The 19,487-nt window shown below is 39.1% G+C and overlaps 1 protein-coding gene and 1 pseudogene across 10 annotated transcripts in view; one reads left to right on the top strand and one right to left on the bottom strand.

Moving 5' to 3' along the window:
- The window catches only part of nlrc5 (NLR family CARD domain containing 5), a 30,770-nt gene extending 27,251 nt beyond the window's left edge, over positions 1-3,519 (bottom strand). For 9 of the 10 annotated variants that reach the window (XM_022749896.1, XM_022749898.1, XM_022749899.1 and 6 more), the window contains exons 1-3: positions 3,480-3,519; positions 2,347-2,690; positions 1,096-1,185 (exon numbers count right to left, since the gene is read on the bottom strand). In XM_022749896.1, the coding sequence (XP_022605617.1) occupies positions 1,096-1,185; positions 2,347-2,674 (418 nt within the window). In that variant the 5' untranslated portion in view covers positions 2,675-2,690; positions 3,480-3,519. The remainder of the gene's footprint in view (positions 1-1,095; positions 1,186-2,346; positions 2,691-3,479) is intronic. The other variant, XM_022749904.1, reaches the window with a different exon arrangement.
- Positions 3,520-7,397: 3,878 nt separating this feature from the next.
- On the top strand, positions 7,398-17,736 carry LOC111225152 (annotated as a pseudogene).
- Positions 17,737-19,487: the final 1,751 nt, after the last annotated feature.

The following is a 19,487-nucleotide window of genomic DNA, read 5'->3' as shown; positions in this document are numbered from 1 at the left end:
TTTCTTTGAGGAGAAAATCCTTCATCTTGAGGAGGTGCAAAGTTGAAGGAATAAAAAAAAGCCCTTTTTTGAATAAACTGCATCACAGGGGTGAATTATGACTTTTTAAAAATGTAATTCCGGTTTCAACAGACAAATTCTACTTCACGTATAATGATGTACATGAAGTTCCTTTGGCCCACTCAACATATAGGATACAAAATTTAGAAAAGTCACAGTGCAAGAAAAAGTGTCATTTAGTTTGGAAATGTCTGTGTATAAAATGACTCATAAAATCCAAAACACTTGTAAGTACACAAACACAATTTACAGTAACTGAACATGGAGTTGATTCTTAGTGTGTGTGTACCAAAGCCAGGTTACTTGAGAAGGACTAAGAGAAGTGGGTTAGCCCTGGTAATGTAATACCTAGTAAAAGACACATAGTAAACATTCCTGGTTAACTGTCATAGTTAACACATTACCGTGGAATGAAAACATCTCATACCTTTCTCGTCTGGTTTGTACTATCTGCGCAAACTCAGTTTGCAATTTTATGGTTATTTCTTAAACACTGGTTGCAAGCAACACTTACTAACACTGTTAATATTATCACCTATTTCTGCTCTGCTCTATGCACAGGTCAGGAAATGTGGAAGTGCAAAGATGAACCTAAATGACACTTTAACATGGATGTATTATGAGTTTTGGATACAAAGTTTCAAGACTGAACATATTTCAATGAGTTATTTCACTAAGACACCAAAAAGGTTAGATGGCAGCTCATAAAACATGTAATTATGTGTCTTTGTCTGCATTTCCTTATCCCATAGACTTTACACTGAGCGTTTCACAGCTGTAAGAAAGTTTAGTAAATATTTAAAAGAAAATCACAAAATCAATTCACAAATGTTACCTGGTATTCTGTTCACTGTGCTTATTGGACAGTTATATAGGCATGTCTTTGAGAAAAATGCTTTTAGGTTGTAGAGGATTTGCAATTGCCACTAGAACAAACTGGCGACATTCTGATTCTCTATGTAAATCCATGGACTTTTTGTGCATGTGAATGTAGCTGCAATGGAACAAAGTTGAAGTGTTGTGTGCATGTTCTACCAATCCGTGGCCGTTTGATGAGCTGCTGCTCTGAAGGCGGCGAAGGCAACTCCTCATTCATTAGACTGGGACCTGAATTTTCACAACTATCTATAGTGCAAAAAACAAACACAACATATACAGTGTGTAAAAATACTGGGCAATACTAGAAAAGACTAATGCTGTCAACTGCACTGCAAGAGTTTTAGATGTTTTCTAACATCTATTCTTAGCCCTTAACTTTTGGTTTCTAAATCATACAGAGATACAAAAAAAGAAAAAAAAAATCCTAAATTGAACCAATGGAAACAAGTCATATGACATCCTGAAAATTGTTGATGCTTGTCCTCACAGCTACCTTTCATTTTCATTTTATCACTTTACTTTGTCAGTAAGGCTACAGTATCCAGTTTATTTGGTTGAAAAGAATTGATAAATGATGATTGAGAATTTCAAATTGATTTTAGTATTGCAGAAGATGAGGAAAAAAATGTACTGCTAAAAATCTAATTACAATATATTTAATTTGTGTCACCTACCAGGTGATCCACATTTCATTTTGAGAGCTGCTTTGGGTGTGCCAAATATTAAAATACACAACAGCAGTACAAAGTCAACAACACGTATGTTGTGGAACAGTAGCCGCCTGTAAGTGGCCTACGGTTAGTGAAATGAAGAAATGTTGCCTGTTTAATCATTGGATGTATAGTAGGTATAGCATGCAAGTAAATTAAAGACAAAATTAATACATTTTTGTTAACTGTGGAATAAAGACTGTAATGTTCTGTCACTGCAGAACTGGCAGAAGGGCAGAAAACTGCAGCAGCACTGTTAATGTGGGGTTGCACTTCTGGCCACAGCCTGCTGTAACTGAAGGTGCTTTCCAGCTATCACAACAAAAAAGAAAGTACATTGAGATAAGTGAGGCCACAGGTTCTGCCCTCTGCCAGGTTCTGTTTTTTGTCCCCCACATAAACATTACATTTTATTTCATATTCCTTCTATAGACTGCCTTTAACACAATGAGCTATTTTTTCTGCTAAACCCTGAGATATGAGCATGATATACATGATGTATGTGTATGAAACTGTAAACACTAACTTTAATGACTTGTTAAAAAGACCATTCTTGTTATGTTTTACTGTCTGTTTCAGCTTGCATGTCAGCCACTGACCAATGCTCTCACATAGCGAATGGTGCAGGTAGTGTATAAACCTTGAAGTCAAGGACTAGCATCACTTGTCAACATTTAAAGCTTCATTTCATACTCACTGATTGCATATCCAGCCACTGACATGAGCCTCGAATCCAGGCGCATGGGCATATTTTCACACAAGATACACATGCTTTGAAGGAAGTTGCTGCAATCTGCAGCGCTGGCCACCTTGAAGTGCTCCAACATGGCTCTGATGAGTTCTGGTGGTGGAGAGCTAGTGGGGCCCAGACGGCCAACGTTGCACCTGGCCCCACTCGGCATCATTTGGCACAATTGCATTATGACAGTGGGCGACTGACTGCTAAGGACGTGGAACAGTTCTAAGGATTCCTGAGCCAAGACGGAGTTCACATTTTCGTTGCCAGGGTCAACCTCATCATCCATGGTCAGACTCCATCAGCTGATACACAAACGAGCAAACATGAGGACCAGCACACATGCTGTGTATAAATTCACACACAATCAACTTTAGATTTATGACAAAAATAATCATAATCATCACACTAAAAGCCACCGTTTGCAAAAACGGATGTGGTGGGACAGCCCAGCTCACTTCATATGCATTATCAACAAGAAAATGCACACATATTCTTTCATTAAAGACGTTCTTCCTTTTTTATAGCGGTGATCTGGTTGGCTTTCTCAGTCCATGTATTTAATCAGCTTTGTATCACTACATCTTTCCTGTATGTCTCTCTTTTGAATTATATGTTGTTCTACTAAAATACAGCGGTTCTATTGAAGGACGCTACTCATTTAAGTCTAATTTAGGAAGATTTAGTGGGTTATTAATAGGAAACAAGACTAAGTCAGATATGGTTCAGAGCTCATTTCTCACAGCAGACAATGACCGCGTGTCTGAGCAGCAGGTTTTAATGCGCGTTTTTATATAGTTAACTAGTGCGCACTGGTTATACTTCATTTATTCTATTTAGGGTGGTCAGTAAGCCTGGCGTGTCTCCAATGTAAATGTTTTATCTTTGGAAAACTCAATGAGGACAGAAAATGCGCCTCTCCTCCTCACATCAGCCCAGAATGTATCAGAGCCGAGTTCATTCGAGGTAACGAGAACAGTCTGGTGGGTCCTCCCCGTGTAACCCTACGTAGACACGTTTTAGTCTATAATAAACGGTGCGGTTCGGTTCGTGTAGAGGTTAGTTAACACTAAAAAATAATAATAAGCACTCACCAGCAACTGTTGTCGCAGACTGCATCTCTCTGCAGCCAGGGTCTCTATTATTTTAAAACGAAACCAAAGGCAGGATGGGAAGTTTTGGTTTCGTTTTTGACTTGAGTGCAGTTTGGGCAGACAGTCCTTAACGGACTGACCAGATAGGCTGGATCGATTATTAGAGCACATCGCTGTATAAAGTATGTTTAATCAACGGATTCTGTCGGAGTGACTTTTCGTATGACCTGTTCACAACTGACTCAGCTCTTTCAGGACAATACTGTTGTGTTGACATGAAACAAGCACAGTCTCAACGCTGCTTCGCAGCAACAACCAGAGCTCAGGAAAGCAGAAGATCCCGGCTCTGGCAGTGATTGCTGCCTTTTAACAGTCGTTGGGGGGCAGGTAGCCAATGACTGTGTCTGAGGCACATCGTGGATCCGAATAAGGTTTAATTTAATATTGCAATTTAACTATAAGTATTAAATGAATTAATTAGAGTTGGTTCAAAAAGTCAAATCTTGTTATAAATATCTCTTAGAGAGAGCAAGTTTAGGCTCAGACTGGTGATCTGTCATCTGCAAGAGCTCCAGTCCAGTCAGGATCCACTGCAGGAGGTGTAGGAGACTCTTGAGCTATGGCTGACATTGTGTATAGCTGTGCCATTTGACTTAATCCACCAATGTTAATACATACTTGTGGCAATAATCTGATTTTGAGTGGTCTGAGATTCTAAGAGGAGATGACCAGTTATTTTTACGATCCAATCATTTGCTATGATCCAGAAAAAGAATTAGAGCCTGTTGTAATGAATGGTCATTATCAAATATTTGAATTTAAATTAGAAGCATCCCTGATCTGTTCCCTGAGAAAAACACTTTTGCTTCACAACAAAAATGTATCACCACAAGTGAAGTGTAATATTTGAAGCAGATTTTGTTATCTCAGAGAGACAGAACAAACAAGATGCCCCGTCTGTCTGTTCAGTCCCTCTGCCCCTGGTGGACTGCAGTCCCTTTTATCCTAATTTTTTTTTAGACATAAATAGATCATACCATAAGTGGTCAAAGTGTATACGTATGTATGTAGTCTATACTATGCTGTTTCACTTTGGTTACTGGTCTGCTGACTGGCTTTTTACAAAAGCTTCAACAAATGACTTGTGCCTAAAAAACTCCCACCCCACCACACCGCTCGACCTCTGACCCCGTAGCTTCCCACTCCATTCTTAGTATTCTGACACGTATCTCATTACATAGGACACGCGTAATTAGATAGATGCCGCACACCAAATGTTAGCTGAGCCTACAAGACATCGCGTAAAGAAAGAACTTTGATTAACTGATTAAAATGGGTTTGCACTTAACCCACACAGACTGTTGAGTGTTGACAGTTAAGACTGTTGTAATAATCACCCGCTGCATTTTTCATCCTTGTGGGACATTGGGGCTAAGGACATAAGGAAGGGGCTAAGAAAATTTGTTAAATTCATAAATCGATGAGATTGATTTTCTCTGTGACAACTGGGTTTTAAAAGTTAACGTCTTGTTTGAATTCAGCAGAAGTAATCATCATGTTCTGTGGGCATATATGATTAGGACAACATGTCAGAATGATAGCCATTCTTTTTACCTCACGCTTGTGGTACAAATGTGACCTTACTATTTGACTTATTTGTTCTTCTCTCACCTGACATACCTTCAGTAGATTGTTGTATTTGGATAATTAGCTACATAGACATCATATCTACATCATACATATCTTTTCAATCAATTCAGTAAACTACATATCAGTACACCAATAAGGCATTTCATAGGCATCCAAGTGAGTAAAATGCAGTGTCATGGCAATATTTTCCTGTCAGCACTCACATTACATCTCCTAACGATAAAAGTAGTCCTCTTCTTTGCTCAAAATAGATTTTTTGCTTAATCAATATAGAGTCAACCAATCCAAGGCAAGCCTTGTACCCTCCCACTATTTGATGATTTGCTGACTTCTTTGACTCCTATACAGTGGCCTTAAACACTTCTCAAATTACATGACAGAGGGGCACCCCTAACAAATGTAGCTCAAAGGGGGAGAGCATGTGTTCCTCTTTGCACCCCAAGTTAGATGACAACTGGCTCACTCTGACCACTAAATCAAACCATCTGTATACCTATACTGTAGACTGAATTTCCTCACAGAGAATATAGATTCTAGGAGACAGTGACATTCCTGTGAAATCATGTTAAATTAGTTTAGAAGACAATGTACATGCCAATGACATATACATTTTTTCTACAAACAGAACAGTAAGTTGTTGTATAATAATTAAAAAAAAAATTAAAATCATGAATAATTACATTCTGTTAAACTTTAGATTACTTAGTGAATTATAGATTGCATAGTCAAATCAGGGTACATTTAAATGTGCACAGCAAAAAGCCCCAGAATAATTAAATTTGGATTACATATATATAAAACAGTTTGGATTCTTCCACAGAGAAAAAAAACGGTTCTGAGCTTTGATGGAGTGGAAAATGACTCCTAAGACTGCATGGTTTACTCATGCTTTTAGCTTGAAAAATTAAGTGCAGCATCATGTGAAAAGAAGTACCAACATTACTATCCCTCTAATTTGCTTAAAAAGAAAATCATCAGCTCCACTCTCCTGATCTCAACCCAAGCAGGTTTACTGGGAGGCAAGAGAGATTCAAACAAGTACAACCACAGACAAATCACCTGTACCCAGCCATCAGCTTGTTGCAAGCAAAAAAAAGAACTGTCATCCACCTCCACCATGTATGTTCTTACTAAGTGCTAACTGTAAAATTTAAAACAAGTTTGCATTCCTAACATGAACATAAAATCTCTAAACATAAATCAAAACATAAAACAAAGAACATCCTACTTTAAAGGTTTTCCAAGGTTTCATTACAGTACCAAACAGTGCAAAGAATTTCTCACTTTTAATGTTTTGAAACTACAGTGTTTCAAAATAACACTAGTGAACTAAGAGGATGATATTGGGAAATATAACACACTCAAGGAATTAATGTTAAAGGTGTTTATACCTTAAGCTGTGGAATTTTATATGAAACCATTAATCCCTCCACTGTCTATATGTATATATATATATATATTTGTGTGTTTGAGTCACATTAGAAAGGATTTTACTAAAGTTAGTGCCAGCAAAATATTTCAAATGCTTCAAGGCTCCACTGTCATACCATATTTGGCATGTTAGCCTGCTTTGGCCCTTTGCTTTGTAAGCAAACCAGACTGAATATAAGGAGTCTGCAAGGAGCTTCAGAGTGTGTGGTGGAAGACCGGTGAAGCTCCAGTCTGTGGTGAGACCATCTACTATTAAGCATTGTATCATTTACATGTACTCCTCATTTTTTGAATATAATGTCATGTAAAAGTAAAAATATGTACTATGTATATATATTATTATTACTATTATTAAGTGCATATTATGCTTTCCTCTAAAACAAAATTACATTTGTCTTTTTCTTGTATCTTTGAAACAACATGTGGGAGCTTAAGATAAATTTCAACAATTAACATTCGGTAATTTCCTGCACTGACTAAAGCATAATGTTTTCAACAGGATTCTGCAATATAATATTCTTTTCACAAAGGGAAAGGGTAAGGTATGTACAAATTTTACAATTGATTACTTTTTTAAACATACAATGGGGTCCAAAATGTTTTACTAGGTTTATCAGTGGGCCCAGGTGTGCATACAATTTGGATAAAACATACATAATGGCTAGTGTTAACAGTTGTGAAAAACCTCCTGAAATAATGTAAGGACATTATTTGCTGTGGACAGGTTAACAGTTAAGTAACATATCATACACTTAGCCCCTGCTCAACCACATGAAGAAAAAAAATCAATCTAAGATTGCTGTTGTTTGACTTGCTACACAGACATAACCCGCCACCATGAGTACGGACGCAGAAATGGCCATTTATGGCAAAGCTTCCATTTACCTCCGTAAGCCAGAGAAGGAGAGAATCGAGGCTCAAAACAAACCCTTTGATGCCAAGAGTGCCTGCTATGTCGTTGATGCCAAGGAGCTCTACTTGAAGGCAACAATCCTCAAGAAAGACGGTGGCAAAGTCACAGTCAAAGTCCTGGACACTCAGGAGGTTTGTATCATAAAATCAGACTGAAATACGAGCTACATGTGATCAACTCTCATTGTGACCAATGTCTTGTTACAGGAGAAGACAGTTAAAGAAGATGACGTCACTCCAATGAACCCTCCCAAGTTCGACAAAATTGAGGATATGGCCATGATGACCCATCTCAATGAAGCCTCTGTCCTGTATAATCTCAAAGAGCGTTATGCAGCATGGATGATCTACGTAAGACTGTCAGATGATCAAAGACAATATTGAAATTGACAATACTTCTAGGAAACATGGAGTTAACCATTATGTCTCCATGTTCACTTTCAGACCTACTCTGGGTTGTTCTGTGCCACCGTGAACCCCTACAAGTGGCTCCCAGTGTACGATGCTGAGGTTGTAAGTGCCTATAGAGGCAAGAAGCGTATGGAGGCTCCACCCCACATCTTCTCTGTCTCTGACAATGCTTATCAGTTCATGCTTACTGGTATGTTCTCAACAATGTCCAATGTGTTTTATATGAGGTTTCTGTTGCAAACATACATGGTTAATTCATTTTTTTCTTATTTCAACAGATAGGGAGAACCAGTCTGTCTTGATCACGTAAGTTTCACTTTTATTGACTTTTTTGAAGATAATCAAATATCTTGATCAAATTCTTATAAGTCTCTGTTTATACCCAGTGGAGAATCTGGTGCTGGAAAGACTGTGAACACCAAACGTGTCATCCAGTACTTTGCCACAATCTCAGTTGGGGGAGACAAGAAGAAGGAATCAAGCAAAATTCAGGTATTTTATGATGACAAGATCTCTGAATGTATAAATATACTTACAGAAAATAATCTTTTTCTAATAGTTTTATTAAACTTGGATTATAGGGGTCACTGGAAGATCAGATTATTGCAGCCAATCCCCTGCTGGAGGCCTATGGTAATGCCAAAACTGTGAGGAATGACAACTCTTCTCGTTTCGTAAGTATGGAGTGATTTCTACAAGAGAAAATTCTTCTTACACATTTCCCATGTGAAGAGACTTAAACAATTCCTCTGTTCCAAACAGGGTAAATTCATCAGGATCCATTTCGGCACAACTGGCAAACTGTCTAGTGCTGATATTGAGACATGTAAGTAACAATCCGCATAGTAAATTCAAATGATTGGATTTGAGAATTGGCCAGGTTGTGATTTATGAACAACATTTTCAGATCTGCTGGAGAAGTCAAGAGTGACATTCCAGCTTCCTGATGAGAGAGGCTACCACATCTTCTACCAGATGATGACAAACCACAAGCCTGAGCTGATTGGTAAGCAGACTGAGTCACTTCACGATGTCAAAAGTACTAAGTAGAGGTTTGATCAAAAAACAATCTATTAAAACTTTCCCCATTTTTTGATCACCAGAAATGTCTCTCATCACAACCAACCCCTACGACTTCCCCATGTGCAGCATGGGTCAGATCACTGTGGCCAGCATTGATGACAAAGTTGAGCTGGAAGCCACTGATGTGAGTAATAATTTGCATGTAACCCTAACCCATCAAAATTGCTTTTTAAATGGGTTTTGTAATGTGATAACATATTCTGAGGACACCTCTTTTGAACACAGAATGCTATTGATATCCTGGGCTTCACTGGTGAGGAGAAGATGAGCATCTACAAGATGACTGGTGCTGTGCTCCACCATGGTAACATGAAGTTCAAGCAGAAGCAGCGTGAGGAGCAGGCTGAGCCCGATGGCACAGAGGGTGAGTATTTAGTGTCATATCAAAGTGAACAATGTGCAATATACAGTAGTAAAGTTCTTAATCACAGTGGTTTCTGTTACATCATTACGGAAAATCACATATGTATGTATTAACTGTAAATGAATGAAATATTTTCAGATGCTGACAAGGTTGCTTACTTGTTGGGTCTGAACTCTGCTGACATGCTGAAGGCTCTGTGCTATCCCAGAGTGAAGGTCGGAAATGAGTACGTCACCAAGGGACAGACTGTACCTCAGGTAAACATGAAGTATTATTTCCCTAAAAAAGAAAAAAAGGAAAAGAAAAGAAAAGATTATGTTAGTTACAGGGAATTAGTATAGCAAGGAGTTCATTAGAAAAAAGAAATGCAATAGCATTGTTCACTTTATTCCCATTTTAATTTTTTTTTTTTTTTTTTTTTTTACAGTACATGTTAAATGCACAATGTAGAATATCTCATTAGAAGATGCCCATAATAACAGTGATCCAGCATTTTACAGAGAGTTGACATACATGACTCATAAAATGATATTCTTGTTTTTATTCAGGTCCTGAACTCAGTGACTGCCCTGGCCAAGTCTATCTATGAGAGGATGTTCTTGTGGATGGTCATCCGTATCAACCAGATGCTGGACACTAAGCAGCAAAGGAACTTCTTCATTGGTGTCCTGGATATTGCTGGCTTTGAAATCTTTGATGTAAGCTACATTCCCCGCAATTCAGCATCCAATACTTGTCATGCCAGAATCCATCTTATTGCCTGTCAGAGTTTAGGCTGACTATTTGTCCCCTCACAGTTCAACAGCATGGAGCAGCTGTGCATCAACTTCACCAATGAGAAACTGCAACAGTTCTTCAACCACCATATGTTTGTCCTGGAGCAAGAGGAGTACAAGAAGGAGGGTATTATCTGGGAGTTCATTGACTTCGGTATGGACTTGGCTGCCTGCATTGAGCTGATTGAAAAGGTACACTTTAATTTTGTGATTCTATTGAAAGTTATTGTTCTGGGTATTCAAGGACACTGCCACTTCATGACCTATCTCTTTACACTTTCATATAGCCCATGGGAATCTTCTCCATCCTTGAGGAGGAGTGCATGTTCCCCAAGGCCACTGACACATCCTTCAAGAATAAGCTGTATGACCAGCATCTTGGCAAAAACAGAGCATTTGAGAAGCCAAAGCCCGCCAAGGGCAAGGCTGAGGCCCACTTCTCCCTGGTGCATTATGCTGGTACTGTGGACTACAATATCAGTGGCTGGCTGGACAAGAACAAGGACCCACTGAATGACTCTGTCGTGCAGCTGTACCAAAAGTCCCCAGTTAAACTGTTGGCATTCCTGTATCCACCTGTTGCCGCTGAGGGTATGATACAGAATTAACTACATTATATTAAAGCACATTTTAAGATTGTATGTACAATCTATATTAAACTAAATGTTATATGTGTCCCTGTGACTATTAAGTCTAACAATACTTTTGTACTTATTATCAAAAGAGGCCGGTGGTGGAAAGAAGGGAGGCAAGAAGAAGGGTGGCTCTATGCAAACTGTGTCTTCACAGTTCAGGGTAAGTTTTGACAAAGACATTCATTCTAATTTGATACTTAAATTCACATGTGTTACTTTGTTTCACAAAGATTCCTCACTTTGTATCTACAGGAGAACTTGGGCAAGCTGATGACTAACTTGAGGAGCACACATCCTCACTTTGTGCGTTGTCTGATTCCCAATGAGTCCAAGACTCCAGGTACAAAAACATGATCTCAGTGTCTGAGTGTGTTGGTTTGGTTTGGTTTGGTTTGGGGATGTATAGCGTGGCTACAAAAAAAATAACAATTTATTCACAGTACTAATTGCCAAAACTCTATTCTACAGGTCTGATGGAGAATTTCCTGGTCATCCACCAGCTCAGGTGTAACGGTGTGCTGGAGGGTATCAGAATCTGCAGAAAAGGTTTCCCCAGCAGAATCCTTTATGGTGACTTCAAACAGAGGTATCTGTGAATATCTTAATATAATTTTGGTTCAGACTATATAAAGAAAATGCTCGCACTGATCATGAAATCTCTCATAAAAAGGTACAAGGTACTGAATGCCAGTGTCATCCCTGAGGGCCAGTTCATTGACAACAAGAAGGCTGCAGAGAAGCTACTTGGATCCATTGATGTTGATCATGACCAGTACAGATTTGGAACCACCAAGGTAAGCACCAACGACAAAGACCAAGTAGAGGACAAGGAAAAGAAAAAGATCTAGAGCAGCAGCACCAGCTTATAAACATGAATCACATGTCATGTATAAAGCAATTTATATTTTGCCTGGTTACCCTTTAACCAAGAAGTCTTTTTGACTGTAAAAGTCAACCATTAAGCATAATGGATAATTGTATTCTACTGTGAATTTTGATACAGACTCTCCTCTGAGGCTGATAAAAAAGAAACAAAAAAAAAAATCACTAAATTTATTTAAGGAATTATATAAAGAATATAGTTGTATTGTGGCGTACATGCTTTTGGAGTCCTTTATAATGTATAGCACAGACATACAGTAAATTTCTGTTTCTGTTTCTGTTTATTCAGGTGTTCTTCAAGGCCGGTCTGCTGGGTACCCTTGAGGAGATGAGAGATGAAAAATTGGCATCCCTGGTTACAATGACCCAGGCTGTCTGCCGTGGATACCTCATGAGAAAGGAGTTTGTGGAGATGACAGCGAGAAGGCAAGTTGAAATCATAAAATTCTGGACACAGACTTGGTATGGAGAATCACAAACAACATTAAATATAATAGCAACTTCTTCTCCACAGAGATGCCATCTATACCATCCAGTACAATGTCCGCTCATTCATGAATGTCAAGCACTGGCCATGGATGAAGGTGTACTACAAGATCAAGCCACTGCTGAAGAGTGCTGAAACTGAGAAGGAGCTGGCTCAGATGAAGGAAAACTATGAGAAGATGACAACTGACTTGGCTACTGCACTGGCCAAGAAGAAGGAACTGGAAGAGAAGATGGTGTCTCTTCTGCAGGAGAAAAACGATCTGCAGCTCCAAGTGGCATCCGTAAGTACACATGAGCAGACAGCTGTAATTTTTCATGTTTCTGCGATAAGACATTGCTGTGCTAACACGATACGTCCATACAATGAACTAGGAATCAGAGAATCTGTCAGATGCTGAGGAGAGATGTGAGGGACTCATCAAGAGCAAGATTCAGCTGGAGGCCAAACTCAAAGAGACAACTGAGAGACTGGAGGATGAAGAGGAAATCAATGCTGAGCTTACCGCTAAGAAGAGGAAGCTGGAGGATGAATGCTCTGAGCTCAAGAAGGATATTGATGACCTGGAGCTTACCTTGGCCAAAGTGGAAAAAGAGAAACATGCCACTGAGAACAAGGTTTGTCAAAATGAATATATCCAGCAGATCAAGGAAATTCAGGATTATTACCTGTTTAATAACAACAACTTTCTTGTGAACATAGGTGAAGAACCTGACAGAGGAGATGGCTTCTCAGGATGAGAGCATTGCTAAGCTGACCAAGGAGAAAAAAGCCCTTCAGGAGGCTCATCAGCAGACTCTTGATGACCTGCAGGCAGAGGAAGACAAAGTCAACACTCTGACCAAGGCCAAGACCAAGCTTGAGCAGCAAGTTGATGATGTAAGTTTACAAAGTCTCTTAGGTTGGCAAAACATGATTTTTCTTGAACATGATAATTACAAATTCATATCAATGTGCAGCTTGAGGGTTCTCTGGAGCAAGAGAAGAAGCTGCGTATGGACCTTGAGAGAGCCAAGAGAAAGCTTGAGGGTGATCTGAAACTGGCCCAGGAATCTATCATGGATCTTGAGAATGACAAGCAGCAGTCTGAGGAGAAACTGAAAAAGTAACAGAATTAGTTTTCATCTCTATTTTCAAATAACCATCATGTCTCTTTACACACTCAATAGCTTGGATGAACTCTGACTATGCACTTTATTATTCTCACAGGAAGGACTTTGAAATCAGCCAGCTCCTTAGCAAGGTTGAGGATGAGCAGTCAATGGGCGCTCAGCTTCAGAAGAAGATCAAGGAGCTTCAGGTAACTGATATATTGTATTGCATATAACATTAGTGCATTCCTTTAGTATGTTGTGTTTCAACATTGAATGTTTACTGAAAGACAACATATCTACATTCAACAGGCCCGTATTGAGGAACTGGAGGAAGAGATTGAGGCTGAGCGTGCTGCTCGTGCCAAGGTTGAGAAGCAGAGGGCTGACCTTTCCAGGGAACTGGAGGAGATCAGTGAGAGGCTGGAGGAGGCCGGTGGTGCCACTGCCGCTCAGATTGAGATGAACAAGAAGCGTGAGGCTGAGTTCCAGAAGCTCCGTCGTGACCTTGAGGAGGCCACTCTGCAGCATGAAGCCACTGCTGCTGCTCTTCGCAAGAAGCAGGCTGACAGCGTTGCTGAGCTGGGAGAGCAGATCGACAACCTCCAGCGTGTCAAGCAGAAGCTTGAGAAGGAAAAGAGTGAATACAAGATGGAGATCGATGACCTCTCCAGCAACATGGAAGCTGTGGCCAAAGCAAAGGTACATGATACATAAAAAATAAATAAATAAATAAATATGTGGAATGAATGAAGGAATCATGAATAAAATCTTTCTTTTCTATTTCTTTTTCTTCTCAAGGGAAATCTTGAAAAGATGTGCCGTACTCTTGAGGACCAACTTAGCGAACTGAAGACCAAGAATGATGAAAATATCCGTCAAATCAATGACTTGGGTGCACAGAAAGCACGTCTCCTGACAGAGAATGGTATGTATAAAACAGTATTAAACTACAAGGATCTTTGGTGGAAAACTGAGAAGATGAACACAAACTAACGTTATGACTAATGTTGATATTTATCACACAAGGTGAGTTCGGCCGTCAAATTGAAGAGAAAGAAGCTCTTGTCTCCCAGCTGACCAGAGGCAAACAGGCCTTCACACAGCAGATTGAGGAGCTGAAGAGACAGATTGAAGAGGAAGTTAAGGTAAGAAAATTTTAAGTGTGTCTTGGTATTACTTAATGAGATCTAGACATTTTGTGCATTCAATTATATTTGTCATGCCAGGCCAAGAATGCTCTTGCCCATGGACTGCAATCCGCCCGCCATGACTGCGATCTGCTGAGGGAGCAGTTTGAGGAGGAGCAGGAGGCCAAGGCTGAGCTGCAGCGTGGAATGTCCAAGGCCAACAGTGAGGTGGCTCAGTGGAGAACTAAATATGAAACTGATGCTATCCAGCGCACTGAGGAGCTTGAGGAGGCCAAGTGAGTAGCTTTCAAACAATGAAATGACCAGAAGTGTAGCTTTACATTGTAGTTCAACTGACAATTGTATCACTGGTATCAATACTTGATTTTAAACATGTTTATTGAAACATTCTATTATTTTATTATTTTCTTTGCATTTGTTTAATAATGTTTTACACTTTACACTGCAGTGACACTTCCGTGTCTTTATCTTGATTCTTGAAAATATGTTATTATCGCATGTCATATATGCAAGAACGACTGGAAAACAGTGATTTCAAACTTAAGGAAATTGAACATTTTTTTAAATAGGAAAAAGCTGGCTCAGCGCCTTCAGGAGGCTGAGGAGCAGATTGAGGCTGTGAATTCCAAGTGTGCCTCTCTGGAGAAAACCAAACAGAGGCTCCAGAGTGAGGTGGAGGACCTCATGATTGATGTGGAGAGGGCTAATGGGCTGGCTGCTAACCTGGACAAGAAGCAGAGGAACTTTGACAAGGTAATAATGTTTATGTTGTGTTTATGTTGTGTGGCCAAATCATATGAATCAACAATGAAAATGATTTGTTTGTATTCGCTACATAACTAAGTGAAATATATTACTTGTGTTATTCAGGTGTTGGCAGAGTGGAAGCAAAAGTATGAGGAGGGTCAGGCAGAGCTTGAAGGAGCTCAGAAGGAGGCTCGTTCTCTTAGCACTGAGCTGTTCAAGATGAAGAACTCATATGAGGAAGCTCTGGATCAGCTGGAGACCATGAAGCGTGAAAACAAGAACCTGCAGCGTGAGTTCTTATCTGATTGTGTTAGCAACTAGACTGTATTTAGTGTAATCAACACTTGTGTTAGAGTATTAATAATTTACATTTTAAGGCTTAACGATATTAAACTCATGTGTCTCTCTGCAGAGGAGATCTCAGATCTGACTGAACAGATTGGTGAGACTGGCAAGAGCATTCATGAGCTGGAGAAGGCCAAGAAGCAGGTGGAGACAGAGAAGGCTGAGATCCAGACAGCTCTTGAGGAGGCTGAGGTACATTTTTTCATCCAGGGAGAAAAATATATTGTTATAATGTAAAAGGTCTGAAGGCAGGGATGAATATTTTATTCTTTGATATCAATAGGGAACTCTGGAACACGAAGAGTCTAAGATCCTGCGTGTCCAGCTGGAGCTCAACCAGATTAAGGGTGAGGTGGACAGGAAGCTCGCAGAGAAAGATGAGGAGATGGAGCAGATCAAGAGGAACAGCCAGAGGGTGACTGACTCCATGCAGAGCACTCTGGATTCTGAGGTCAGGAGCAGGAATGATGCCTTGAGAATCAAGAAGAAGATGGAGGGAGACCTGAATGAGATGGAGATTCAGCTGAGCCATGCCAATCGCCAGGCTTCTGAGTCCCAGAAGCAGCTGAGGAATGTGCAGGCACAACTGAAGGTATTGCTGACACAGTGTTGTTCTACAACCTACAGAATAGTGAGTGGACCTACATTTTGGGGTTGATATGAATATTTTCCTCATATCTTTCAACTAGGATGCTCAACTGCACCTTGATGATGCTGTCAGAGCCCAGGATGACCTCAAGGAACAGGCTGCTATGGTGGACCGCAGAAACGGTCTCATGGTGGCTGAAATTGAGGAACTTAGAGCTGCTCTGGAACAGACAGAGAGAGGTCGCAAGATCGCTGAGCAGGAGCTGGTGGATGCCAGTGAGCGTGTTGGACTTCTGCACTCTCAGGTGATATTCATTTCTTCAATGATTTAAAAAAAAAACAAATGTGTTCTTAAATAAATGGTTGAAAATGAAGGCTTTTGATTGACTTATGTGACTCTTTTTTAACCTTTCAGAACACAGCCTTATGAACACCAAGAAGAAAGCTTTTAGACTGACCTGGTTCCAGATCCAGAGTGAGAGTTGATGACACTGTTCAGGAAGCAAGGAATGCCAGAGGAGAAGGCAAAGAAAGGCATCACTGATGTAGGTTTAAAATTTCATTTAGTTTACAGTGCTACTCCAATGCTAAACTGTGTTTATTTTACCATGACACTTATAATTCAAATTTGATATTTTTTCTAGGCTGCAATGATGGCTGAGGAGCTGAAGAAGGAGCAGGATAACTAGACGCTCACCTGCAGAGGATGGAAGAAGAACCTGGAGGTCGCTGTTTAAGGATCCTGCTGAGCAACCGCCTGGAATGAGGCTGAGAACCTGGCCATTGAAGGGTGCAAGAAGCAGCTCCAGAAACTCGAGTCTAAGGGTAAGACAATTAAGTCAATATTTCATCAGTTCAACAAAAATAAGAAAACAATACAAAAACACATGTATTCCAAATTATCATATTACATTTTATGGTTTTCTGAAGAGTGCGTGAGGCTGTGAGACAGAGGTTGAGGGTGAGCAGAGACGTGGAGCAGATGCTGTTAAGGGTGTCCGCAAATACGAGAGGAGGGTGAAGGAGCTCACCTATCAGGTATAGCTGCAATCACATTTAATATATATAGTATGAATCAATCTAAGATCACTGTTTACTTCTTATTAAAATATTTAAATGATCAAATGAATATTTTCTATTACAGACTGAGGAGGACAAGAAGAACGTTTCCAGGCTGCAGGATCTGGTTGACAAGCTGCAGCTCAAGGTGAAGGCCTACAAGAGGCAGGCTGAGGAAGCGGTAAGTGCAAAACATTTATTTCAAACAATGAGAACTTACTACGATATACCATTGCTATGCATTGTTTGACTGTGTTAATATGTTTACTTTATATTGTATTCCAGGAGGAGCAGGCCAATGTTCATCTGTCCAAGTGCAGGAAGGTCCAGCATGAGCTGGAGGAGGCTGAGGAGCGTGCTGACATCGCTGAGTCCCAGGTCAACAAGCTGAGAGCCAAGAGCCGTGACTCTGGCAAGGTAAATATATTATTTTGGTGAAAAATACCCAAACTGCTATCATCATTCTTCAATATACGTATATGTCAATATATTAGAGCAAATACATTACAGTATCACATTCTGTTTACATAGTATTAGTTTTATATAGTTAAAAAAAAACATCAAAAGATCAAAATTGATTGTCACCTAAAGCTACTTACACAAAACATTTATCTGTTTTTACAGGGAAAAGAAGCAGCTGAGTAAAGCACACGTGTTTTGCTATGTTGAATCATATAATATGATATAATTTATGCTGACTCAATAAAGATTAAGTTGTTGCTCTTAAATTTCTGTCTACTACTCTCATCTTTGTACTTCACATGAAAGGTCGCTAATGTGAGATTTGAATAATTTGTTATGTTCAAATGAAATTAATAACTGTGAGATTCTATCTTACACAGTTTTTAGCCAAACAATGACCAAAAATGCTAAATAATCTATCAAATCTAAGGTAAATTTCCGCAACTAATATGATTGTCCCTAATGTGTAGTGGGAACCAATAGCTAGCCTCTGTGCACTTTTGTATTACTCTTAAATTGATGAAAGAGAATAGGGAAAAAAAGCAAATGTGTGTCACTTATGTCACTTTACTTCTAACCTGGAAAATGGGCATGCAGAAATCTAATCCAAAAACAAAATGTCACTCATAAATTTTCTTGAGAGGCCACAGGCAAGATTTAGACAGCACTATAAACTCTGGTATCCCAAACTCATAGTATAGTATTTGGCTCTGCTCTGAAAGCATTCAGCTGCACTTTCTCATAAAATCAAAATATACTGAATCATTATCACAATTTCTTAAATCCAATTACATAAATATTAAATAAAATAGGTAGAAGGCAAACTAGTGAGTAAATATGAAATAATCATAATGACTATATAAATCAGGTACACCAAAAGTGAAGGAGCCTGACTTGATATATCCGTGTCTCATGGTAAAGGAGCTAATCAAATATGACACTGCCTCAACTGTTGTATAAAAGATGTTTTAAGGTGTCCTGACCATCCATAAAAACAGCAAGTACATGGTCATATACTGTATTTCAATATATATTTAAAACGCAGTGGGAATGTTAGAGGTTATTGGGAACACTTCATTTTCAAACTTTGTCACAGGGAATTTTTCATACAGCAAATTACAACATCTTGTCATTTTATCAGGTGACAGTTTAATGTGGAAATTTTCTCAGTTTTGGAAGTGCAGTGCAAGTTTAACACTATTGCCAGTGACACTGAAAAATGATATTGCTCAACTAGTGTGGTTGACCTTCACAGTCCAGTGAGGTGCATGAGCCAGAAATGGACTTGATGCCATGTCTGCAGAGTCAGTTTAAGTGTTAATAGCTTGACATATGAGTGTGAATACCACAGATATATCCGTTACACCTAATCATAAGCAATGTTTGTATGTTTTTCGTAATTAATTTCTTGTTAAACTTTTACATCTTGATTGTTTTAATGATTCATTGTTACTTATAAATTATTATTATTGTTCATAATTTAATTATTGTTTAAGTATTTGCTCCATTTCATACTTAATTGATGCATTAGTTTATCATTATGAAATATAGATTTTTTTCTTTTATGAAATATAATTAAAATTAAATGTTTACCTATTTTAAGTACTGACTATCACAAATTCAGGATCTGCCTTTGCTAATCGAATCCTGAAACATAAGATGGATGTACCAGGAACAAATGTTAAACTCATGTAACCATCAGCTGTCGCCCCTAACCATATTTGGCATGTGTCCCGTTTTTAACTTCTGCTTTGTAAGCAAAACACACTCAATGCAAGGATTCCAATTCAAGTCTGTGAGTGTTGTAGAGGACCTGTAAAACTTGTTTGTGGTGAAATAATCTACTCTGTTTAAGACCACAAAAGTATGATGTGTATGAGATCAAAATGTTGTAATTAATTAAACATTTTTATATTGATGATTTTTTTTCCTAC

This window comes from Seriola dumerili, unplaced genomic scaffold (assembly GCF_002260705.1).
Source record: "Seriola dumerili isolate Sdu_G_001 unplaced genomic scaffold, Sdu_1.0 BDQW01000147.1, whole genome shotgun sequence".
Classification (NCBI taxonomy): domain Eukaryota; kingdom Metazoa; phylum Chordata; class Actinopteri; order Carangiformes; family Carangidae; genus Seriola; species Seriola dumerili.
Note: the sequence above shows the minus strand (reverse complement) of the source record. Positions and strands in the feature narration are given on the sequence as shown.